Source organism: Dermacentor andersoni, chromosome 1 (assembly GCF_023375885.2).
Source record: "Dermacentor andersoni chromosome 1, qqDerAnde1_hic_scaffold, whole genome shotgun sequence".
Taxonomy (NCBI): Eukaryota; Metazoa; Arthropoda; class Arachnida; order Ixodida; family Ixodidae; genus Dermacentor; species Dermacentor andersoni.
Genome location: NC_092814.1, coordinates 137,793,172 through 137,820,692, shown reverse-complemented (window position 1 = coordinate 137,820,692; position 27,521 = coordinate 137,793,172). Strand labels below are relative to the sequence as shown.

Below are 27,521 nucleotides of genomic sequence, written 5' to 3'. Positions count from 1 at the left end.
CCTCTAGCAATACCATAGCCGCAAATCTACCGTGGCGGGCACAGAAGTGTTGATTTGACGGTCGACCGCTTCCGTAGTGTCCCCTGGACCCTGCGGTGCACTTTAATTATTTGCAGCTCTACTTCTGCATGCCCTATGTAAGTTGCCCACTTGACATATTTGCATGGCATTTATTTTTCAGAAATAGCAGCAATGTACTGTACCGTACCTTGAACTTCAGCTTATCCAGTTTCCCCGTAACTGCTGTCGTATAGTAATAGGGTTTCCTTGCCATCTCATGTCACCTTCCCCACTTCCTTGAATGGGAACTGCCTCTTCTCCTCCCTACTCTCTACAGTTATATCTGCGTCCCCTCTGGCCTCGCACGTTATTAGAAAGAAAAGCGCTGCAGTTTCTGCAATGCTTCTGAGGGGAGTCACAGATAACTATAGCTGTCAAGCAGCTAATGTGGCGCCGGCCATGGAGCTCCAGAGGGCATTGTGCACATTCAACGCGGTGGGGTGAAAATGAGTTTCTCCCATCGCCTTTCCTCTCTGACTCGCGCCTGTCATCTGTATACATGCTCTGACCCCCCCCACGACGCGGTGTTCGTGACAGCAGCAGTCACAGAAGCCCCAGCAGCAGCAGCAGTGGGAAAGTCGAAGGAAGAGGCAAAGAAAGCTTCACTTTAAAAGGAAAAGTAGTGAGAAGGCTCCTCTGATACCAAGAAGCTAGGCAGAAAAAGAAGTGGACTTAGTTCTCTGCGTGTTTAGTATTATCCTGTCAGCTTTAGTTTCATTTATTCCAGTGCCTTTATAGCACTAAAATGAGGAGTGGTTAATTTTAAAAATGATTACAACACATTCATGAGAGCAAGCTCAAAATGGGCTCTTATAAGCCTTTATAACCAGGAAATTTTAAACACACTTTCAAATACGATTTCCACTAATAATCAGATATTTACCAAATGGCTTAATTAAGTTGCATAGAATTCTTGCATAAAACTGTGCTCTGCTAGCACATGAATGTGCTAACAATTAACCTAATCAGATCATTGCTGGATATAAAATGATGCTTAGAAAGCATACATTTCACATCTTGTAAGTGGAAACTGCTGGGAGCAACTTCAGGAAAGCAGAGAGGATAATCCATGCATTATCTACCAGAATACATGAAGGGCATGTTCACACTGGAAGGGCTTTTCTGGTCACACGACGTACATTTTCCAGTCGTTAATCTTGTTGCTGACTGAAAAAAGCCCTCATTGCGCGAATTGGTCCGAGACCAATTTTCATCGCAGGAGAAGAAGCATCACTTGTCATAAGCCAGACAGAACGCAGGATTTTTGGCTTGCTGGCTCGTGTAAGATAATCTTTCCAATTCCCACAATGCGTAGAATGGGCAAAATTTTTTGGATACACACGTAGACCAAACGCTCTCACACTAACCATGAATTTGGAACAAATCTGTGAGAAATGATCTTGCAAATGACACAGCACATATCGCGAGATTTGGCAGGCAGCAATGAACATTTTATCACACAACCGGAAACAGCTTTACCAGAGTGAACAGGGCTTAACAGAGCCACAGCTGCCTATTACCAACGGGACATTATATTGTCGCCCTGAATGATAACTCTGAATGCAATATTATACAATTGTTATCTGTGAATGGTAGCTTTCCAGAATTTGTGTTCAAGGTCTCAAGGTACCTAGTAGCAATTACTGCATAGCAATACTAACAACATGACTCTTTTTTACATTGTGTGCAGTGCACATCTACTGCTGGCCCTGTTGGGTACAGCATGTCCATGCTATGACGACTTCTGCACCGGTGACGACGTCTGCAACAGGAAATGCATGTGTGGGGCAGATATTGAGTAATTCCTGGCACGTTAGGTGACAGGTGGATGTCTATCTGCATGTGGTATGGTTTTGAGAAAGGTACACTGCTTTGAAGTTGTACTTGTAACAATGTAATTTGCAAGTTAACAGGCATTTCGAGCTCAGTGTCATTAAAAAAAGGAGATGCAAAGGTAGCCATGGCTCCCTATGATGTAAATGGTTGTAGGTTGTATGCTTCCCCAAGTCAGCACTGCCTGGCAAGTGACGAAGTTATGTATTACACTTAGCACAAATGTCTGGTGTAGTTAAGTTTTAGATTGTAGCATGAACAGTTTAGGTGCATAGGCTAGACTACGAGAAAAATCTGGCTGCTATAATGTGAAGATCAACCATAGTATTGCAACATGTCATATCTGTAAGAAAGAAAACTCGATGTGCATAAAACTTTTAAATTTATGCTAAATTTACACTGCTCTCAAATAATTTTTTCTGTAGACCATTAACATGCATTTTTCAATGTGCTGCCTCCACAAATAGAAGCACTGCAAAAGGTAACAATAATGATGAAAAAAGAATGCTGCAGTCCCTTCTTGGCTCCCCTAGGTGAAAAAAATATATGCTTTCAAACTGTTGATCACAGCTTAAGAAATGAAGACAGCAAAAATGGGAAAACACTTTTCGTCCATGCTGGGAACTCAGACAAGGGCCAAAATGAAACTTCGTCTTGCACACAAATTAAACAAGTGGTTCTTTGCTGGGACCATTATTCAGGAACAATAGGCCCGAGTCAGTAACCCTACCATCATTGGGAGCAGTAGCAATACCTGAGTGGCATAGCGGTCACCAGAAGCTGCTAGCAATAGGCATAACCCGAAGTAGCATTTCAAATGTTGGCAAAAAAGCACCTGTTTAGAAGTTTTATAAGTTAAGCTTAAAATCTAACCTCCGCAGTGGTGCCCTCCTGTAGTGATTCCTTCCCCCACTTGCTTCTCTACATCGCAGTGGTGGTATCACAGTACCACTGTCTTTACGGTGTTCAGCACAACACTGAATGGGCCCAGGTACTGCAGAAACACATTCAGATGAAGATGTTGATACAAGAGGCATCCTATTTTGTGAGAGGGGCTGAATGTCTGTTCTTTGCATCTCGGCAGTGTTTTCTTCCAGAGTAGTGCACATGGCAGTGACAGGATGTGATGAACAGTTGTCCTCAATTGTAGGATGATGGTTGACAAGCGCAAAAGAGGCTATCGGCCAGGGCTTAGCTGCAAGAAATAAAAAAAAAATTTAGAGCATGGTCAGTTTTCAGATCACGATATGTAAGCACTTTTTTTACAAACATTTTCTGTAACTTGAGTTGTGTTTACTTTCTTTTCGTGCTTTGAATGAGCTTTCTTCGTGTTCTTTTACTACTCCACCGTATGCTACAACTTCTCTGTTGCTAACCCCTTCTCTATTGCTGACCACTATAGTCTAGGGAATTTGTATTAATACAGCCAATGACGAGTAGAGTTGTCATGAAGAAATATACTACTGCGCAGTGTGAACATATGACGAATATATTCGTCAGCTTGCTTTAGTGACCCGCCATGGTGGCTTAGTGGCTCTATGGTATTGCGCTGCTAAGCACAAAGTCACAGGATCAAATCCCAGCTGTGGCAGCCGCATTTCGGGTGGGGTAGGGGGGGGGGGGCGAAATGCAAAAACGTTCATGTCCCGCGCATTGGGGATATGTTGAAGCTCTCCTGGTGGTCAAAATTAATCCGGAGTTCTTTACTACCTCGCAATGAAATCGTGTTTTTAGCATGTAAAACCCCTGAATTCAATTCAATTGAGCTTGCTTTAGTTGCAGTTGAACACTAGATGGTGGTGCTTGTTAATGTTAGTGGCATTGAGTGTAGTTTTTCTCTTTATTATGGGCTGCTTAAATGCTTGAATTGTAAACATGGCTGCCTGCATGTGCCATTTCTGGGAAGCTTCTGGAAAATTTGGTACAACTTTCGTCATTTCCTGCGTAAAAGTTAAGGACGTAACTAAAGGCAGAAATAGTTAAGGGAGAGTCACTTAAGTAGGTAACAATTGAAAAAAATCAGCACTATTTAATTGGATGTTAGCATCACAATATTAGCTAAGAACTTTGGATCAGTAACTAGAGTTGCAGCTCAGCTGGTTGACATAAATATGCTGTTAACAAAGGCCACATTTTTTTCTCCTGCACAAATCACGTTCATGCTTCCATCACCCGGTTTTGCTTATCAATGTTACTGTTACAACCACCACTTGCTATATCATAATCATAACTTTCATTTTTGCATGACGCAAAATCCACAGCAATGTCTCACTGTACCCAATGGCATTCACGGTCGTTTCAACACTTCTGCTACCTATCCTGTCAGTGAAGTTGACGACAATACAGAATGAAAATCATATCAGCAGGAAATGTGCGCTTACAGTAGAATTTTTTTTCATCAAGCCTGCTTGGTACGTTTAGCCCACCACTAGGTTATGACGGTGACATCACCAAAAATTTTCATTTTAAAGTAAGTATACTCCATAGTCATGGCACACTTGAGATGGTAAAATCCTTCAATTCTAAGGTTCAGCAGCCCCTTTTAACAGAGGTGTGGAATGTGTCTGGTATTAAAAGGCATCAGGTCAAATACTTTATGTGACAAAAAGGTGTGGAATGTGCCTTGTAACAGAGGAGTTATTGGCAATCACAAGCTGCTTCTACTATGCATTTCACAGCCTTCCCGTCCTTTTCTTCATTCCCATTGTGTTTGAAGCTCTGCTGCTGTGTTGACATGAAACAATACCCAAGTCTGCCATGTAACCTGATCTTGAAGGTCATAGTATCAGCGCAGTGGTATTGTTCTCCACCACAACATGGATGGCATCAATGGAATATTGGTCATAAAATTTCAGCAATCTTGGTCCCACTGGACGCATTGCTTCGTGAGGACATCTTAAGAAATTCATGTTTATAGGTGCATCACAATTAAGACAAAAGGTTGGAAAGATTTTAAGAGGTTAAAGGAAAGGGCAGGCAGCCTTTCAAGTGAAATTGTAGGCTCCTTAATGCCTGTAAGGGAATAATACTTGGCAAGTATTGTCTAATAACAGGGAAGGTTTATTTTATAATCTAGTTGAGATCAAAGGCAGAAGTGAAGTGTTGTTGAACAATTCAATTCAATTCAATTCAATTCTTTATTCAACATCATGAGGATGTTGGGTGCGTCGACAAAAAGCCAGAAGAAAGGCTTGACATAGGTCCACGCACCCTACAATGACTTGGCAACAGTATCGCAGTGTATCATACAGCATGTGTAAAGCATTCGTAATAGTAACATTGACACAAATGAAACGGTATTGGAACATTACAGGCAAAAACAAAAACAAGCACAAAGCACTATGACAAATGTTTCAGCAGTACATAAATTTACATCAATTCCCAGCGCATTATTTAACGTCTGTGGAAGAATGTAGCTAAGCATTTGGCGACCATAATTCGTTCGCGTTTTAGGCACAAACCACGTGAAGCCAGTGTGGGTAGCATACTTAAGTTCCTTGCATTTCAAAATTGCCAGGTCTAACATAAATGTATTATTCTGTCTTATACTTGTTTTATACCGCCTTAACAGTAAATTTTGATGCAGTTGGGGAAGGGGGGTGATGCCAAGTGACGCAAAGATTGGTGCGATATGTTCAAATCTCGAAGCATTAACAATATTTCGAACAATTCTCTTCTGAAGCATGTGCAGCCATCTGATATTGGTAAATGACGTGGTGCCCCAGACCAAGATACAGTAATTAACGACTGAAGAAAACAGTGCGTTGTACAGCATTTGCTTAACATGCTTCGGTAGGAAATATCGCAGTCGGGACACGATGCCAACAACCTTTGACAACTTGCCCCTGACCATTTCAACGTGATCATCCCACGATAAATTTTCGTTAAAGAAAACACCCAGACTTTTGACCACGGGAACTATTTGAATGGACGACGAACCCATCTTTAAGCAGATCTGTGGAGTAGAAGCAATCTTGTTACGAGGCCTAAATAATACAGCTTTACTTTTTTTCGTGTTTATGATTAGCGAGTTCGATTCAGACCATTTATGAAGTAGGCGCAGACACTCTGTAGCTTGCTGTTCAAGATCTCGTACATGTGCTGCTCGGAAGAACAGAGTGGTATCATCTGCGTAGATCACAAATGTTGGGATCTTACTTAAGCAGACTATGTCGTTGACATAAAGGAGGAAAAGCAGAGGTCCCAGAACACTTCCCTGCGGAACGCCAGAAGAAATATGTTTAACATCTGATAGTTCGTTGTTTACTGTTACTTGTTGGACGTGAGAACTGAGGTAGGACCTAATTATGTCAAGACACTTTCCGCGAAAACCGTAGTGTTCGAGTTTGGCTAACATTGTTTGGTGATTGATGCGGTCAAACGCTTTCGAGAAATCGATGAAAATACCAAGAGTGAAAAGCTTTTGCTCAAAGGACTCTAAGATTAGTTCTTTTTGGGTTAGAAGTGCAGTCTCAAGTCAAAAAGTTCTTCCTAAAACCATGCTGGCTTGGCGTTAGTATATTAAATTTCTTACAGAAACTAGACATTCACGTATACAGTATCTTTTCAAAACACTTTGAGAAAATCGGAAGAATAGAAATTGGACAATAATTTGATAGGTCGTTTTTGTCTCCACCTTTATGAACAACGGTTACTTTAGCAATCTGCATTTGTTTAGGGAACACTGCATGTTCGAGGCAACAATTAAAAATATGTTCTAGGACTGGGCTTATTATATCGGCTACATATTTTACTGGCTGAATCTTAAGGTCATCTATGTCCCGTGAGCTACTGTTGCGGAGGGTCAAGAGGCAAGCTTCGATTTCACTGGTGTCTGTTGGCATCAAGAATGCAGTGGAAGGAACTCGCGAGTCAAGGCATTTGACATTCGGGGGTGCACTATTGCTATCTGCCAAAGACACGCAAAAATCATTCAATTTTTTGGCTAATAATTTTCCACCCAGTGGTATGTTGTCTACTAAGACTTCAAGTATGCCGCTGGCATGTGCACCTCGATTCAAAATTTCATTTATTGTTTTCCATACAAGGTCACTCCTTTTTAACACGTCTGGGTTGAATAACTTTTCCATATACTCTTGTTTTGCTCGGCGTAGAAAAGACGTCACTTTGTTTCGATACGTCTTAAAACGTGCCAGGTCGAACAGGTCATGTAATGCATAGAGCAGATAACCAATTAGAGTAACAGAATGGGTGACAAGGCAAGGAAAATGCAGTTGAGGATTAAAAATTAAATTGTGGGGTTTTATGTGCCAAAAGCACGATCTGATTATGAGGCACGCCGTAGTGGGGGACTTCGGAGATGTGGACCACCTGGGGTTCTTTAACGTGCACCTAAATTTAAGTACACGGGTGTTTTCGCATTTTGCCCCCATCGAAATGCGGCTGCCGTGGCCAGGATTCGATCCTGCAACCTCGTGCTTAGAAGTCCAACACCACAGCCACTAAGCAACTGCGGCGGGTACAGTTGAGGATGGCAGAGGATTGTGGGGTGTGATGAGAATAGAACATTTGCAGGCATAGCATAGTGTCAGCTAATGCAACAAAGGAATAATTGTAGATCACTGGCAGAGATCTTCATAATTAAAGGGCCCCTGAAACGATTTTGATGATTTTGTACAAACGTACTGAGTCGTTAGAGTAGGTCCTCCTGATCCTTAACTGACGCATCTGAGTGCTCTGCGTAAAGCGTGCAATTTATTATAAGGTTTTAAAAATGTACATCGCTGCCGATCGCAGCACACTGCTCGGTGGAATTTCCAGCCGCCCCTAACCATATGACGTAAATCACTCAATTGATGTCACTAGGACGAGCTATCTGACTGGCTGCTCAGGGCGCGTCATCGATAATTTTTCCACCTTTATGGTGAACAAATATTCGTAATAGTTATAATGTTAGTTAATTTGTTTCTATAAAAAGAAAGTAACAGAAAGAGAATACACAAGAACAATTTCTCACTACACTTAAGCACTTCCGGCACACAGCAAGCGTCATCTGTTTGTGTTACAACGTGCTCCATTTCGATGAGAGCTCTGCAGTCGGAGTCGGTCTCAGTCTTTTCACGAGCACTATGATTCGACTTTGTTGCGTTGTGGACTGCAAACGTAGCGACTGGCAATATGTCAAACTGCGACATCGTGTCCCTCTGCAAGGCAGCAGACGAGTGGACTGGCTGCAGCGCGTCGGACTGCCGTTATCCGATCGGCGCCAGGATTTGCGCATTTGTGGCTGTCACTTTACACCGGATTATTACTAACGCAACAGCATTTCGCAAGTCCGGTATTAGGGTGAACGCAAGCCCAAGGGGACAGGGCCTGGCCGTTTGACCGTGTAATTTTACGGGATGAGAAGCACAAATGTGAATGGTCTGCACGGTGCAGCCACCTGGTGGCACAGAGCTCAACCACACACAGTAGCAGTAATGAAATGTATTCTTCTTTGCTGCTGGTGTAAATTTCTTGCAGGAGTGTAATCGTTAACACGTTGTTTTTGTAAATGTTTAAAATGTTTTACACTTGGTTAGAGCAATATTAGCGCTTTGTTTGGCTGGTTAAGCTCTGCGCCAACAGGTGGCTGGACCGTGCAGACCGATCAGGCTGCTCACGTATGTCTACACTAAAGTTCCTTCATCAGCTTGAGTTTATGCCTCCAGTCATCCGTTGAAACGACTAGCTCGCCTGTGGTTACCGGGATAACAGACACGTTCGGTGCTACGACAGAATGCTCGCAACGCACACTGCTTCCATAGCTCTCGCTTGGGGGTCGACTGCCAAGCAGCTGGTGGAGAGTTTGGAGAGGCTTCGTGCACTCGCTCCTAGAGAACCAGAAGTCGACGACACGATGTGCCATCATGACACAGAGCCAGTGAAGGCGGAGCTTAGCCCCGATCACTCGGTGAACGAGTTGAGGAGAAAATGCATGGCTATGGAGGAGGGTAACTTGTAATTGTCTGTAGCTCTGTTAATATGAGACGTTTCACAAATATTGTGGTGCAAATGAGTAACTTTAGCTGTATTCTATGTGCCTACAAAATTTGTCCAAACCGTTTCAGGGGCCCTTTAAGTGGGCATAAAAAAGATTGATGACGGCAGTTTTGCCAATCTTGTAACACCTCAGTGCTGTTATACAGCCTCTCTGACATTACAGAACCTTGCCAAGTAGCACCTTCCTGGTCTCACATTGTCTCCTTAGTCTTCACCAGTTTCACAAACCTCTAAAAGTCTCATTGAACACTGTTGCTGGCCACCAAGTAAGAAAGCCAAATAAATAAAACCAAAGCAAATTTAGAACCATTGGTTGAGTCAATATGTGTTTACACAGACAACATATTCTTGCGAAACTTGTAGTACCTGTCTGAGAAAGGAATCCTGAAGATGAATAGGAAGTGTGAGGCAATAATTACTTTTGTGAAGTGCCTAGGTCAAGAGAAGCATAGCCTTCATAAAGATAAGGAAGGCAATGACCATGCCTAGGGGTAGGGGCACAGAAGAGAAAGATTAATACAATGTCAGAGTAAATAGACCACTCCACCTGTATTTCTTTACATTTCTGATGCAGCTATGACAACTTGAAGCTGATGTCCGTTCATACTATAACCGGCTGACACCAAGATGGACACAGATTTGTCCAGAGGTACTAGACCTACGGCAAAGAGCCGATCAGGTTGGAACTCAGAGTCAGCTCAACAGAGTTCCTCACCTGGGACACTTCCAAGACAGGCGCAACTGTGGCAGGACTCGCTGAGCAAGGTACTGTGAAGATTTATCAACGTGGAAGAGCACTCTGAATTCTTTTGACAAGATTACATAAGAGCTGCAAAGGACTGTCAGCTAGATGTAATCATAGGAATTTTTTGGCTTCTTCAGACTCAAAACAGGCAATTAAAAAAAAGAAGCAGTTTAGAGCTGCCATGGCGCAAGTGATGAACCACCCATAAGGTGACGTCATGAAGACAAATTTTTAAGGGAAATGAGCACTTCCAACTTCCTGGATAAAGTTTCATGAGTACGCTTGCTGACAAAACGAATTGATGACTCCTAAAGGTAAGAGATTAAACATACTTTTTTTTCTTTACGGCACCGCAAGGAAATGGTACAACATTTGGATTGTGGAACATACTACAGTAACAAGTGGAGTGACTGGAGGAAAAGCTCGCTGTCCTCTTTCACTGTAAACCCAGTCCAAAAGTGCAACAAGGCAATCACAAATAACCACTTGGGCAGTAGTCCTTTATACTACTTTTAATAAGAGAGACTATATTATATCGTCAATCTGTAGTTACCACAAAAATCAGTTGTACTTATTCTGCTGCTTAGCAAGAGCAGAGAGTGTAAACTACACAAGCTAAACAAGTTGATACTGCTGAAAGCATTCTTGACTGTCCAAGATCATTACACTAATCATTACAGAAACCACTATGTGCAGTCGCCAGCATGGAAGCATCTTATTCAGGCAGCCATATGGGAATCATGCAACTGAACCAAATGCACAACTTTGGCCTAAACAGCCAAGTTCTTAAACACCAATAAAGCCAACCACTTTATCTCCTTATCCCTTTCTGCAGCCAGCCTGTTACCTTGGTTGACTGAAGTCCAGTGTTGCCCTTATTCTACTGGAGATTATCTTGGTGAATATTTTATATAATATTGGAAGTAAGCTAATGGGCCTATAATTTTTCAATTCTTTAATGTCTCCCTTTTTGTGGATTAGTATAATGTTGGCATTCTTCCAGTTCTCTGGAACCCTTGAAGTCGATAGACAGTTTGTATGAAGGGCCGCTAGTTTTTCAAGCATTATGTCTCCTCCATCGTTGATTAAATCGACTTGTAGTCCATCTTCTCCTGCCGCTTTTCCCCATTTCATGTCTTGTAAGGCCCTTCTAACTTCATTGCTAGTTATAGAAGGAGCCTCTGTAACCTGCTCATTACTACTTCAAATGGAAGTATCGTGGCTGCTCTGGGTACTGTACAGGTCAGTATAGAATTGTTCTGCTGTCTTTACAATATCTTTAAGATTGCTGATGATATTACCCTGCTTATCTTTCAGTGCACACATCTTGTTTTGTCCTATGCCAAGTTTCCTCCTCACTGATTTCATGCTGCGTCCATTTTTTACTGCTTCCTCAGTCTTTCTTGCATTATACTTACAAATATCCTGTATTTTCTCCTTGTTGATCAGTTTTGACAGTTCCGCAAATTCTACCTGATCTCTTGAGTTGGACAATTTCATTCTTTGTCGTTTCTCTATATTCAAGCAATTGTAGTGAATAGTGCCATTGAGCCTAAGAGGGAGAGTGTGTTCAAAACGCAAGCATCTCTCTATTGCTATTATCAATGTACACAAATAGCAGGTGTAAAACTTGAAACCGAAGACTCTTACACTGTCATTTCAGTCATACAATGTGATGAGCTTAAGCATATGAAAGTGACTGTCTCCAACAATAGTCCAGCATTCAGAAGTAAAAAGGCTAAGAACTTAGGCAGGGAAAAGGGGGGATAACACCATGGTTAATTACACCGTACCATACCATGGCGTTCTGGCGGAGCAGTTAATCTGTGACCTCAAGATGTACATAGGCTTATACCCAAATTTTCCTGGCAGCTGGTAATGTATTCTGTAAGCTGCTGTTCAGTATTGCAACCTGTCTTACAGTGATTGCACACCTCATTTTGCCACCTATGTAACCAGCCCATTACTACCAGCAGATCATCTCCTGGGAGTAATTGACAAGATCATTCCCCAAGAGTGTGTAAAGATAAAGGAAGAGCAACAGCAGTACAAGTTGTCAATAAAGAGAAGGTGTGACACCCAGTGATGGAAATGGCCACGAGCGTTTCTGGAGCAGGTTTTGCAGAAACAAAAATGACTATTTGGAGCAAATTTCGTAGCAGTCAAGTAGGACCATTGTGTATGATTGCGGACTGGACACTATGCCTGCACGTTGAAAATAATTACAGAGTACCCGCGCACATTATTTCAAATATTTTTGAGAAAGATAATGCGCATATACGACCACTCACGAACAAATTACAACCATCACGTGGCTGCACTCAGTCAACCTGTACACTCAAAAAAGAAAACACTACGCATCTTTAGCAGTAAAGCAAGCCACCCAAAGGCAAAAAAAAAAAAAAAAAACTGACAGCAATACAGTCACGTTGTAGGCAAGGTGGACCCGCCGTGGTTGCTCAGTGGCTATGGTGCTGGGCTGCTGAGCACAAAGTCGCGGGATCGAATCCCGGCCACGGCGGCCGCATTTCGACGGGGGTGAAATGCGAAAACACCCGTGTGCTTAGATTTAGGCGCACGTTAAAGAAGCCCAGGTGGTCAAAGTTTCCGGAGTCCTCGACTACGGCGTGCCTCATAATCAGAAAGTGGTTTTGGCACGTAAAACCCCATAACTTAGGCAGGGCGGCCATTTGAGCAAATTTACTTTAGGCCTAAAGTCATCTAGCTAGTAAAACGAGAGAGATACAAATCCGCTATGTTACGAGCACAGACGACACAGCAAAGCAGCTAATAAAGATTAAATGGGGTAAGTTTCAGTTTGCTGAGTGCCCTGACACAGCCACTATGCCGAATGGATGAAGTGTGCGCCATCGGTTGAGGAACACCTCTCCCACCAAGGCCATGCCGGTAATACAAAGTGGAAATGCGAGGCACACCATCAATGTGGAACGGGCAGTGCGCGCACTACTAGGTCTGACAAAACTTCATCCTAAACTATGCAAAACCCGCGAATATGGCACATAGAGTTTCCTAACGGCAGACCACGAATATGTGCGAGCGTGCAATGGATTGGATGAGCTCAGTGACCCTTTAGCTCATTTAGCTTTATGAATGGCAAGAGACAAGAGGGAACTATTTTTGAAGGGTTGTGGCAACTGCCACCTGGCACTGACAACTCCGCTTCCTCTTTGCAGTGGGCTCAGAGATTGCATGGCACAACTCGTCTTGGAGCAGCTTTGGAGCGTTTTCTCTCATTTGTAGCATGGATGTAGCAGCTTTAACCAAATGTAGTAGATTGGAGCAATCGTAGCAGCGTTCCTACCACTGTACACCAAACATCAGCTTAATATTCGAGACATCAAACCCTGGCAGATTGTCCTGGTTTGTAAGGGATCGGACAGCTCAACTTTACTGTTCAGCGACCCCTAAATAGCTGTCAAAACAATAAAACAGTAGGATGTCTTGAACGCCCCTTACCATGAGGCACCAGGGAAGACCAGATCAAGTGCCCTAGGCAACATGCGTCTGTATTACCCCAGGAGTGAAGACAACAAACATCAAACTGCGAAGAGCATGAAGTGAGCAGTACAAGAGAAGTCTCCATGAAAAGGAAGAGGACAACACCCCTACCTGGAGGTTTTGACAAAGAATAACTACATTAATGAAATATCAGTGTAAATGGACCATTTAGTCTGTATTTCCTTACAAGTTTGCCACTGAACAGAAATGATGATGAAGACTGATGATAAAAAAAAAAATATAAGCATATTTCAGCAATTCGTACAGTTCTGATCTACTTTGTAGTGACAGCAGCAGGCTCTCGCAGTGGACAGTGCTATCTCTTCAAGAACACCATCATACTTGCGATGCACACAACTACATATCTTCGTCCACTACAATATTGTCTGCTGTGGCCTCCAAAATACAATGATGACACTACTCTCAGAGTATGCATGGTGCACAAAGCCCCACACCAATCACCAAGTGCTGGGTAAAGTCTTGTTTTTCTTTGCCATATGGCAAGGGTGAAGCTGAGGATGAGGAAGTGTATACACACTGGCATGATAATATCTATAACTTAATGATGACAACAATGTCATAACAAATAGACAGAGGAAACCCAGATTCAAGCGTTTACCTGCTATCATAGCAAAAGAGCAGGGAGTGGTCCTGCGAGGAACAGGGAAGGTGAGTGAAAGCACTAGAACATTCAATAGCAGTGAGAAGGATGGAAATTATGGCAATGACCAATAGCACGGTACTTTAATGTGATAAGAATTTAATTTCTAGATCAACTTCTGTATATAAGAGGGAGGGTCAATATTTTTCCATATTTAAATGCAGTTTTTGTCCTAGTTTACAGGAAACAACTAAATAAAACCACTAAACATGATGTATTTTCCCTTTAAAATGTCTTATGTCTTTCGTCCCTTCATGATAACTTGAATATCCTGAACCTGAATAACCTGGATATTATGACTTCGCGATAACCTGAATACGCTCTTTGATAACACTGTTTAATGCCGTTCCACTGTACTATTTGTAATCTTTGTTTTGCCACCTTTTTATGTGATGCTAACTTTTTTTTGTTCTGTAGAAACTGTTACCCCCCTTACTCAATGCCAATGTGCCTGTACGGTATTGTGAATAAATAGATGAATAAATAGATGAATAAATAAATAAATAAATAAGAATCGCATCATTTTTTATTATTCTTTCATTTCTTATGTCTTGCCAAAATTCCTACTCTGTCACAGCTGCTTACAATGGCTGAAATAGAAACAACACCTGCCAAATTTATTTGAAAAAAAGGAAACAGTGGTAGGATCTCAAACAAGCAAATATGCCTTTATAACCATATTGGCAGAATTATTTGGCATGATATGTAACTGTCCTCCATAGCACAATGAAAGCAGCTGAATGAGGCTGCTGATAATAAACACTTAAAGCACATAAAGGTATGGCTGTGCAACTACGATGCGAAATTACTGAGGCAATACATTATGGCAGGCACCATAGACATTACCTCTCCAGTGTTGTAGCGAAAGTCTTCTGCCACACTGCTCATGGTGAGGTGCCAAACCATGGCCAGCTGTCCCTTGATTTTCATCACACTGCCTTGGCGTCCTGCTCTCGTTTATCCTTACACCAGCCTGGACACAGAAAATCAAAATGGTGTCATTGTGCTACAAAAATAAAGGCCACCTTGTGATAACCATTTAGTACTGTAAAAATAATGCTGTAAAACAAAATTCTGCAAGAAAATAACAGTCCCACCAAAAAAAAGGGGGGGGGGGTATTCCAAACAGCCACAATACCTTTTTAAAATAAGCTACATCAAACAAATAATGTCCTAAACATGAAGCTTTGAGAAGGCACAGAAGCATCTGTTTTTTTTTTTTTCTTACAATGCACCCCTTCTTTGAGAGCACCAAGTGTTGTTTACCGGTAGAGATATTTTTCTCTTCGCAACGTCATCTTCCTCCATTTGTGCAGAATTAACTGGCTCTTGCTCCCGGCACAGGTCTCTGTTGGCCTGCAGTAAAGAAGTTTTTCTATTCAAAGGCACCAAGTGAGCAGTAAGTATGCTCCACACTATTTATTGTGCCATTCTAGACTTTTGCACATAAGCCCTCTCCTTTCTGCTATCCATCTAACCACCACTACTTTTTAGTGACACAGAAAACTATGCACAGTTGCGCTTACTCACTTTAGTAGATACTCTATTTCATTTTTTTTTATATACTGACAAGAAACATAAATTCTAATGTTGAGAAAATTATTATACTAATGCCCATCGTATCTTTGCTACCTTTAAAGGAGTACTAATGCAGAAGCTAGTTTTGTTGTTTTTTGCTCTGATCAATGGCTATTAACCCAGTAATCACGGCATGGAATTTTTTTTCTCATGCACACAATAACAAATTACATCCTCTGTTATTACGGCCAGTCTCAGCTTCAACTTTGAATAGTACTAAGAATTTCGCCATGTTTCAGTATGCCTAATAAACACAGCAGATTCTCTTCTAACATTACAAACCAATGATGCACACTGGATGCACACTGGATGCACACTGGATGCATTCATATTGTGCTACAGAAGACTGAGTTTCTATATTACTTCAGTAAGAGAGGTAAAGAGCACACTAGACATGCTTCAATTGCCATCACCCCAAAAAAATTTAGTTTTTGATCACAAACTGAGTGCCAGTGCCGTGATGAAGGAGATGACGTCTGTTCCCCCTCTTTCTTTGGTACATAAAAATGCACGGACAGAAATGTTCAGTCCCTGTGCTAATTGAGCCCTATTCCTTCAGACAACATGTGATGTGTACTGCACATGAATGAAGATTGTTCTTATGGGCTATACAGGGTAGAGCACTGCACAGGCTGGTTTTTCAGGCCTGTGCCCAGCCCGAGCCCGAAAGTACCATGCGTTGGTCCGCCCAAGACCAGCCTGGCTATTTCAAACCTGGCCTGTACCTGGCCCGGGCTCAAAAGGTTCTATCCCCGCCTGACCTGGCCCGGCCTGACCTGGCCTAGCCTGGCCCAATTCTGTTCGACCCATTAGCCCTTGAGCTTATACAAAGCTAGGTAGAGTTCTTAGTTATTGTGAAGATACTTTCATGTGATCAATGGGCACTGAGAGGTCTTCAAGCTGCATCAAAGCAGCTTCTTGCCCTGCATCCCCTCTCGCTGGCTACTTTAGCTGTGACAGAAACAAACATTAAATTTCATTGGTAGTCAAAAACGCACGGATTACTACTAGAATATTTGGTATGAAAACACACATATACAATGGACGGTTAGGAAAATAGGGAGGGATCACGCTGGCAACAGCCACCAGGAGTGACACAATGCCTGCTTGGATTTAGAGAGGAAGATATAGAAAAGTAAATCTGCTATTACCATGCTCATGCTTTGAAGCGTGATATGAACGGTCATACTACATTTTCTAAATATTTGTGTGGCAATATACTATAGCGAAGGCATAGATGATCATTCCCATAGATACTGCCAGCCATTTCATCTCACTTTTAAATCTCATATAATCATTAGGATGTACAGTGATAAAACTCAAGCCAATAAGGTTGTCACGAATGTAAATTTAAATACGCTGGTCTATTGGTTTTCAGGAATACCATAACCATACGGCCACTATAAACTTTTTTTTACCGATATACAATCATATTTTGAATTGAATTGTGGGGTTTTACATGCCAAGATCATGATTTGAACATGAGGCATGCCATAGTGGGGGACTGAAGATTTGACTAACAGGGGATCTTTAACGTGCGCCAATGCATGGGACACGGGCGTTTTCTGCATTTAGCAAAAATGACAGCATGATTACGAGGGAATGACGTTGATGGAACTGCAAAGGTAGTATGATGATAAGGGTATGACGACAATTTGATGACGTTTCTGAAATGATAATGACGCTATGACAGCATTACAAGAATGTCATGTCTAGAACGGAATGATCATGACTGTATCATGACAATGGCACTACCATAACCTTAAGGACATATGGACGGATGGACGGACAGAGAGAGAGAATGAAAGAGAGAGAGAGAGACAGACAGACAGACAGACAGACGGACGGACGGACGGACAGACGGACGGACGGACGGACGGACGGACGGACAGACAGACAGACAGACAGACAGACAGACAGACAGACAGATAGTGCTAATGCTGATCACATTAAAAGGTGGGGCATACAGTGGATGCAGTTGATCACTGGTACTATTTTCTTCGTGGCCGAAGGGTGCCACTGATCTGCTCTAATCTGTGCAGCATACAGCTGATGTGTCGTGGCCTGCCTGCCTAGACTTTCCCATAAACCTAAAGACATCACTGATCTAAAATATGCAGAGGGATGCAATTTTTATAGTCTTCAGTTCTGTGCAGTTGCAAATAGCATGTCCCGGTCTAATCCGAGCCCGACTGAGGCCCGGGACCCAAAGCTCCTAGGCCCGAGCCCGGCCTGGACGTGAGTCAACAATTGCTTACCTGGCCCGAGCCCGGTCCGTGGGCCATCCAGGGCCTATGCAGAGCTCTAATACGAAGACTTTAAAAGCAGTATTTGAAAATAGACGTTTTGAGATAAAAGAGCGGTTCCTTAGGAGACATGCTGTCAGCTGTGGCAACCACAGGGTAATGGGTGATATGTGGTAATTAGTTGCTGATTAACCAAATTAACTGACTTTTAAACATTTAGTTTCAGCAGGCTCATCACAATTGAAAAATTGAAGCAAAATCTCCGTACAAGCCACATGAACTTTTGGATCTGGAAAGATTCGATCACCTGCAGAATTATGGCATGACAAATTTTGGCTATCACAGCATGTAATACCAAAACTGGGAGGTTGCAGCGGGCACAAATAAGCGCCCCTCGAAGCGATGTTCTGCTTGCATCATCCAGTAGCAAGCCACCAGCACACTGCAACTCCATGCTCTTCACTGTCGCAGCGCACTGGCTACCCACCGCTGGCTGACGTAAGCAGAACGTTGTTTTGAAGGGTGCGGCTTCGCGCTCATGCAACCTCCAAGTTTTGATTTCGCGCACTCTGACAGCCAAAATTCATCGTGCCATAGTTCTACGGGTAATCCCAATTTTCGAGATCCAAAAGTTGATATGGTTTGTATGGATAGTCTGCTTCAATTTCTCAAGTGTTATGAGCCCGCTGAAACTAAATGGTTAAAAGTTAATCAATGATTTTTCATTAGTAACTAATTACCACATATCACCCATCATGCCATGGTCCGCACCGCTGACGGCATGTCTCTGAAGAAACAATCTTTTTATTTCAAAATAGCTATTTTTAAACATTACTTAATGTCTTTGTAGAAACATGCCCCCTGTATTGTATATCTCTCCTTTCTGAATTCAAACTTGAGTTGCCAGTCAATGCTTGTTTGTGTGCCTTCTTTCTTTCTGTGTGTTTACACAGCTTCACCAAAAACTCCAACCAACTCACCCAGCTACCTGCTTTGCTAAGTGTGTACCATGAACATCAAGCCATTTTCCGCGGAGCCAAACCATTTCGAAGTTATCTTTTGCCCGACTCCAAGCCCCTGTTCCCCTCTACCCCCTCCCCTGCTCACAGCATGTTATAAACTGCAGTAAAGAAAGAAAATACAAAAGGGGGCATCTATGTTTGAAGCAACTGGAGACTTGTTGAATGGTTGAGTGGTTGGCTCTTTGACCTGTATGGGGGATGAGGGTGTTGTGCTGTGTCCCACCCAACAACTCTCTGAACCAACGAAAGCCTGCCTGCCTACTACACGGGATGCCTTGGTGATGCATTTATGCCGACATCTAGAAGTGCTGCAGTTTGGAGGCAGCTGCTCATCTGCTAATCTGCTCATAAGCTAATCCTGTCACAAGAAAGCGACAAAAGTTTAGCTTCATACAGGCTGAAAATAGGGCTTTGCTTAAAGACCCTGTAAAGAAACTTAAAAGAATGATTTAGATCTAAAGAATGTTGCTTAAGCAATGGTTTGTCACAAAAATTTCACCACAGCATGCTCATGAAATGAATTATAAGTGACTAAAATCTCAAGCTGCAGCCACTCCTCAGAGCCTATTCTGCATGACCATGACTTCAGGTCACCTACTAGGCCGTACATCCTCTTATGATGGAAATTTGTCTACTTCTGATTTGCTTGGACAAGTGTATCAAGCATCTTTCACCTCAAGCTCATCTCTCCGACAAGTTCAGTTATAGTGACGGTGGCTACAGTGAAAAACTCATGTGCAGTGCACATATGCACACATATGCTCCACGTAGAGGCAAGCAGAGGCTTACCAGTGCCCTTGAAAAAGCAATTAAGTGTAACACTGGCAAGACATGGAATGGCAGGTGCATGTGAGGGTCACACACATGGCTCTCTTGCACTAGAACAGGGCATAACGAATTGTTTTTTAAAAACAAGTTGTACTTTCCAAAACTAAAGCTACCCTCACTGTCCGACAAGCAGCCGCCGCCAACATGCAGATACAATATTTTTCAGAACCTCTCCTTTTTCCAAGCTGTTTTATGAACATAGTACATACAAATATAGATTCCCCACACTTCAGCAGATAACACTTGATCTCCCCAAGAAATATATCTGTGCTTTGAAGAATAGCATGTTTCTTGCCTTTCTTCTCTTATTTTTTAAAGAAAGGATATTACACAATATATTACCACAGTATAAAGAATAACATTTATGCACTGCTGTGTTAAAAGTTATGTAGATGACATTGCAAGAGAAGCCAATTACACTTCTTGCCTGTGTGTCATCAATCACCCAACTAGGTAAGATGAGCACAAGTGGGTGAGAACATGTGGCACTGTTATCAGCAGGGAGGTAAGCTCAAGTGAGGAAGGTAAGGGATGGTGTGCAGCTATGTACACAAGAATGTTACCCATCACATCAGTATACATGTATACAAAAATGTCCAAACCATTGCAGGGCCCCCTTAAGTCTAAGTGTAGCCACACTAGTGAGCAGGTTTGTGGTTCCAAGTAAGTAACAAAATCAACAAAGCAAGGATCAAAGCCACACGTTAAGAGAAGAAACTGATCTTTAAAAAAGAAGGATAGAGAGAAAAGAAGCAACAAGTAAATTGAGAGAAAGTTAAAAATCCAAGCCATTCATATTTTATTAATACTTACAACAGCCTGCACTGCTGATTTCCTTCTTGATGCAACCAGCTGTCCCTCTAAATATTTATTGCATAGCACATTTTAGCTTGTTTCTCTCATGACATTCGCATTCCTTTTTCTTCCATCTCGACAAGTACATCAATGTAAGCAGACCTAGGCGACAGCTTACGTGCCAGTGATCAGTTACAGGGTATTAGTTAGAACATGCCATTAGTTCTCTTTTGCCCCTTCACTGCGGCAGCACTTATTGTTGTCTCAATTCCAGTGCATGGTGATTCACCAGTGAGTCATTGGTATAATAAATTGGTGCGTCACGGCCGGCCGGTGAGTCACCAGGGAGTTGTGTTCCTTTAAAGCTTTCTCAAGGTGCAGAGACGACGCCACGGTGCATCAGATCTGAAGCAATACGAATTTTTTTTCTATTCGTTGATTTCTAGGAAAGATGTCACTTGCACACGGCGAAATAAGCCCTGTACAGCCACACAGAGGGAACAACTGCTGTGACTCACCCATGTTGCAGGCTGCAGTGAATGTGTCAACATAAACTGTGTTAAGGTAAATTATCTGGTAATGTGATAAGATGGTGAGCTTTGTTTAGTCTCTTACAGGTTCAGCCAGCTGCTGTCAAGCTGCGCTTCTGATAAACTAATTTCCAAGGTCCTCTTGTGTTTGCCTTAGTCTACTGTGCTTAACACTTAAACACTTTAAAAAATTTAAGGGATAAAAAGAAGCTTTTTGCACATATGCCAGCAGAAGCAGCATGGAAGTGCCCAATATAGGATGTGCCATTAATATGCATGAGAAAGCATTAACATTTGCATGACCACTGATTATAATTTAACCATTTGGTGAAACTAATTAGTGCTAACCTTTCCGGTCACCTGTTTGCTGTGACCGATTGTCCAAGGAACCCACATTTTGTGAAATATTGGGTGTTGCCCCATAAGTTGCCTATGTACACCTTACTGCATTGGCTTCCTAGCTGCTTGGCAGAAAAAAAGTTTTTCTTTTACTTAAGAACACTTTAGCAACATATGCCGCTGAGGCTCCTCAAGAAACAGAGAATCTGCAGAACTAAAGGCATTATATGCTTACGTGTAACATTAATTTTTCTTGCCACAGTAATGATTGCTGCAGTTTCTACATAAAAAAGAAATGCCAAGGGAGCAATAGTTGTTAAGTGCAAACATCTAACAGCTTATTTAACTATATGTGACACAATGCAAGAATTTTTTTCTTCGAAATAAACTTGACTACAAAATAAGACACTCTGACAGACTCCTGTAAGAGTGAGACTACATATAGCAGAATCACCAACACAGTTTTCTATGTTGCAATACTGAGAGAAAAAAGGCACAATTACCTGTAGGGCCATGACCCATGCCATCATTGACTCATGGTTTCCAGCCACAAAGACGTACTCCTTGGCCCCAGAGCTTAGCAAGAGAGAGGTAAAGAAAGAACGAAAAGCTATCATTAGGCTGCAAGACCGAACATGGCAAGCAAGACCACGGCACAGGTGCCCCCATTCAATCCTTAGTAAGCTATATACAATTTATTAAGGCTGCCATGAGTGTGGTGCTTGTGCAAAAAAGCCTTGCATTAGCTGCTCAATAATAGACTTCCTGCATGGCAGTTTTGCCGACTAATGGCAGTGCAGGCATTTTTGCAAAGAGGGCATAAAAGCACAGTTTGCTTGTGCTTTTTTGACATGGAAAATGTAGACGTGGTTCTCGTGATGAAACCATGCACAAGAGACAAGGCCCAGCATGTGCAGCTAGGACTTCATCATTTGAGCGATGACTGGTGCTGCCATTAGTAGGGTAAATGTGCAGTGCAGAGAAGCACACTTGCACATTATGAATAGGGTTTATTGTGAATTCCATAGCAGCCTTCCTAAGCTGATGGCTTTAATGTGTGAATTTCCCCAACCCCTGGCTTATCGGCCTCCATGAGCCATAGCTGCCAGAAAACTATTGATACTAAGGTACTGTTCAAAGAACATTCGCCCAGAAGGTCCTTTGCAATTTTGAGGCAATATCAAGGTTACAGAAGCTGAAAGCAGTAAAACTCTTCTCCCTTTCATTGCTATGCTCATCAGCTTGGTGTTACAGAGGAATGTTGTGGAGCCCCTCGATGACGCAGGCATAGTGTAGCTAAACCTGTAGATATAGCGCCAGCTGCCCCTAGGCTCCGAAAAGCATGCAACATCTTATTTTTATGACATTACATGATAGCCCTAGGTAAGAAGGCCTATGGTGGGATTGTGCATGCTTGTTCTAGTCAACCATATGTGTGCTTTCAGCAATGACTGTTTCTAATCACCAAATGTAAGGGATACAAAACAAGATAATTTTTGCATGCTAAGATTCATACAGAGGCAGGCATTATAACTTGTGTTGCCAGTATGTTCTTTAGTTAAAGGGACACTAAAGGCAAATATTAAGTCAAGCTAAAGTGAGAGATAACTGCTAGAGAATTTCTAAGGTGTTAATATTATCGTGAACAAGGCCTTAATAATCGATAAATTGAGTTAAATGCAGGACATAATTAGTGACTCCCGCGGAACATTCAAGTACTTGCCCGATGACGAAAGCCCTCCTCAGTTAAATTCTCTCACTGGTACTCAACCACTCGTTGCAAAAAACATCCTTGTATTATATTTCAAGACGAAATAAAATGCTACTTCTTCAGTTCTATTTAATTTTCAGAAAAAAGAACTCATTGAAATTTTCCTTGACAACGACGCGGGCGGTCGAAAGGTTTCGTTTTCACTCGACTCTGCACCGCCCACGGTTTCACGTTTCAGTAGTTTCATTATCTCGTGGCTCTGCGCTGGTTTTATGGCTCGCGAAACTCGCACAAACTGCAGAGCAGAGAATTCCACTTCCATGTGATGTTGCCCGATGCCCGAACGGTCTATGCCAGTTGAACGAAAAGCAGCTGCAGTGGCAAATCCACCACTCTGTCTTGGCTCAGTGCCGCCGTCTTTCGGGCGCCGTTTTACTCACCAACGGCAGCAAAGGGTGGTGATGACGTATGCAATGTCACCACTCCCCCGGTTGGGTGGCGGGAGATTTAAATTTTGAAAAAGGTATTCAGACCCTTCAGATGCAATTTTCTCTTAAGCTAAGTCTTTTCTTGGCACGAAACAAGCGTTGCGAGGTTTCTAGAATGGTATTTAAACAGTCCACATCGACTTAGTATTTGCCCTTTACTGTCCCTTTAATCAAAATTCACATTAACTTTGTAGTTACTAACTTTGGTGCACATGTCACAACTGTGGAACTGAGGCATGCCAGTGCTCAAGGCATGTTATTCTGAAGCTAGTACTAGTTTTTAGACAGTATGCATCCCCTAACTTGCGGCAAAATGTATTGGCATTCCAATTATTCTCCTGAAGAGCATTCGTAACACAGTGCAAGACAAAGCTATGAGGAACACCAACGTATTTCATGTCAGATTTTGGAAAAGTATATCTAAAAGTTAGTGGTAGCCTCAAGGCTTGTACCAAGTGGACGTACCTTCAACGACATCAGCGATGAAGCTCGGTGACATAGCGTGATTACCGACCCACCCCTTTACCCAAGCTATGGATATGTGACGTCACCAGCCACTACCCCTATAAAGACTCTACTACACCCAAGGATTTTCAGTGGGCACGGAAAAAGTGTTTGGCACAGGTCATTCACCATGCAATGCGTCTTCTTCGTACACGTTGGTCACAACTGTTCGATGCGTAGTGATAATAGGTTTTTAGTGGTTATGCCGTGTCCCAAAGTTAGTATAAGTATAGCTTATGGTTGGTTTAGTTTCTGCGAGTTGATGATGTGCGGCGACGTCGAGGAGAATCCTGGACCAAGTGTTGAAGAAATGTTTCAATCAGTGATGGATGGACAACAGGCAATAAGAGATGATAGCGCATCCTTGAAAATGTGCCTTGAAACTAGAGAAAAAGCTGTCAATAGTTTTGAGAAGCGTTTGACTCAGTTGGAAGAAAACGTAAAAGCAAATACGAGCGCAGCTGCTAGCTTGGTCACAACTGTAGGCAAAATGGAAGAGACACTTAAATTACAGCAAGGTAAACTGATTGACCTAGAAGATTGCAGTAGGCGGTCAATAGTGATAGTTTTTTGGCATTCAAGAAATTCGCAATGAAACTGCATCACTGTTACATGACAAAGTTATAAACGAAGTGTTTCTGGAAAAAAATAGGTGTGAGCTGTTCGACGGTGGCTAGAATACATAGGCTAGGGAAGAGCCCAGAGGGCAAGCCAATTATTGTGTATTTTCAGGACTGCGTGGAAAAACATGCAGTCATGCAGAACGCATGCAAGCTAAAAGGGACAGATATTTCTATCCGGGGTGATTACTGCGCAGACAAGCGGCGGAAATGCAAACTGCTTAGGAATAGTGTGAAGGCCGATAAAGATAGCGAAAAGAAGGTCCAGCTGATATATGACAAGCTCCAAATTGATGACCAGCATTTTTCTTAAGATGATGCCTCCCGCAAAAACATTTCTGCACCTGACAGCTCACTGCACCGCAAACAAAATTATGGAATGAACTGTTTAGCAACTGAAAGCTAATGCTTGCAGGCTCATCAGCTCCAGCTTCTTTCATTCAATGCCAGAAGTATTGTAAATGAAACAGATAAGCTAGAAGATTTGCTTTTGTTATATGATTCCCTTGTTTGTGTTATTTTGGAAACTTGGTTGCATGAAGCCATTCGCGACAATGAGATCGTTCCACCGAACTATCACCTGTATAGAAAAGATAGGGGTTCTTGTGGTGGCAGCGTTACAGTCTTAACGAAGTCTGGTGTTCGTGTAACAGTCGCAGATCAAATCATAAGACACAAAAGTTTGTTCTTGAAGGTGTCTATCTGGGGACTGTTGTTCTTTTGTTTTCTGTATATTGGGCTCCGGATGCTGATGACTCATATATGCACAAATTGTATGATCATCTCCGAAGACCGAGAGGAAAAAAACATGATAATAACAGGTGACTTTAATCTGGCATGTTTAAAGTGAATTCACTTAAATTATGGTTCGTTGGTTTCTGGTGACTGGGCGATAGACATTATGTTCGATCTTAACCTCCAGCAGGTTATTAGTAATGATACCCAGAGAAATAATATTCTGTATCTTCTGTTCCTCAGCGAAATATGTTTTTTTGGCAGAACAACAGTGGTCGAGCCAGGTATATCGGATCACAAGCTTATATCTTTTTGCTGGGATGTTCCAGCAAAGAAGCACCGAAATCATAGTATTGTAAAAGCAATTAGAGACTTCATTAAGGCCGATGATGAAACCGTCAAAGATTATCTATATAGACATTTTAAAATAATTGCTAATAATGTTGAGCTTTCATGGCTACGATTTCAGGATACTGTAAAGTACTCTACTGAAGAGTTTGTCGCTTTAAAAGCTGTTCGAAAACAATGGCTGGATCCTCGGATAAATCGAGAAACTATCCAAGCCAAGTGGAAAATTAAAAGACTGAGAAAGAGGAACAAAAAGATGACCATGACCCCACAGATTGTGTGCCTGAAACAAGAATTACAAAGGTAAATTTGGCCAGAGATAAGTTCTATAGCCCGAATATTGAAGAATTTCTTTCTAGTGATCCTAAAAAGGTTTGGTCACACCTAAGACAATGAAATAGAAGATAGAGAGCATTAAAATAAGCACAATTGAAATAGAGGAAGCGCACAGCACTGGCAGAACACTTTAATGTTTATTTTCAAAGCGCGTCTGCAGGGTGAGATCAGACTGAGCTTTTAAAGCACATGTAGCCCGTAGGTAGATAACATTTTAATCACTCGCAAGGGTGTCCATGTGTTCCTGCTAAACATAAATATAAAAAATCTGCTGGTTCTGATAACATTCCCAATGCTTTCCTGAGGCGACATTCTGACCATACTTCTGAATTTATTTCTAATATATTTTCTGTTATTTTTAAAATTAGGAGGAACACCGGCAGAATGGTGCAATGTGCGTGTTGCGCTGGTACACAAGAAAGGAGACCATTCTAACAGTTTCAAACTACTGGCCTGTATCTATTACTAACACATGTTGCAAGCTATTGGAACATATTGTCGCTGGTTTCATACAAGGGTTCTTGAAAGATCACAACATACTATATTACCTTTTCAGCACGGTTACAGAAAAGGACTCACCACTGTGACTCAACTAACTAGTAATAACCATGCATGAACTTTCCCAAATAATTCATTTATCCGGACAAATAGATATGCTCTTTCTGGACAAAGCATTTGATAGGGAAAGTTACTACTATGGAAGGTTACTACTATACAATTGAGGAAAAATTCGACTTCCTTTTGGTATTATACAGTGGATTTGTGCTTTTCTTAAAGATAGAGAACAGTTTGTTGAAGTTAGAAATTATACTTCTAGGGCCTGTCAGGTCACCTCAGGAGTTCCTCAAGGCAGTGTGTTAGAGCCATTGTTATTTCTAATTTATGTTAATGATTTGATTGATGTTGTTCCTGATAATGTATCTGTTCAGTTATATGCAGATGACTGCGTTATATTCAAGGAAATTGTGTTCCATGATGATCATGATGTGTTGCAGAGTTGCCTTGTAGCAATCACTGACTGGTGTTCGAATTGAGGAATGGAGCTCAATGTGAAAAAAAAGAAACATACTTTTACGTGGAACAAGAAAAAAATCTCTCAGCAAATTTCATTAGCAGTTTGAAAACAGAACTGTTCCCAAAGTCGAAAAATATAAATAACTTGGCGTTACTCTTACCAATAAACTTACATGGTCAACACATACCTCAGATATTTGCTCAGTGGCAGATTAAGGAGTTTGCAGGGACAACATGGCCACAATTAGTACATGACCGGGGTAGTTGGAGAAGTATGGGAGAGGCCTTTGCCCTGCAGTGGGCGTAACTAGGCTGATGATGATGATGATGATGAGGATTAAACTGTGGTTTGCAACGAGGAAGCTTAAACACGCGCTTATAAGAATTAAAATATTAACCTGCAATGCAATAATGAGATCTAAATTAGGATATGCTGCTGAAGTCTGGGACCCTTACACTAAAAAGGACATTATGGAACTCGAGCGAGTCCGGAGAAAAGCTGTGATATTTATATATTGAAAATATGTCAAGAAACATTCCCCGTCCTCATTAATTTTACAAAACAGAACACAGACACTACAAACATGCAGAAAAACTAATCGCCTTG

At 41.9% G+C, this 27,521-nt stretch overlaps 1 protein-coding gene across 3 annotated transcripts in view; it reads right to left on the bottom strand.

The window, feature by feature from the left end:
* The window catches only part of LOC126544339 (uncharacterized), an 803,357-nt gene that overhangs the window by 637,876 nt on the left and 137,960 nt on the right, over positions 1–27,521 (bottom strand). For all 3 annotated transcript variants that reach the window (XM_050191622.3, XM_055062080.2, XM_050191623.3), the window contains exons 4-7: positions 21,662–21,734; positions 15,087–15,176; positions 14,667–14,793; positions 2,767–3,088 (exon numbers count right to left, since the gene is read on the bottom strand). In XM_050191622.3, the coding sequence (XP_050047579.2) occupies positions 2,767–3,088; positions 14,667–14,793; positions 15,087–15,176; positions 21,662–21,734 (612 nt within the window). The remainder of the gene's footprint in view (positions 1–2,766; positions 3,089–14,666; positions 14,794–15,086; positions 15,177–21,661; positions 21,735–27,521) is intronic.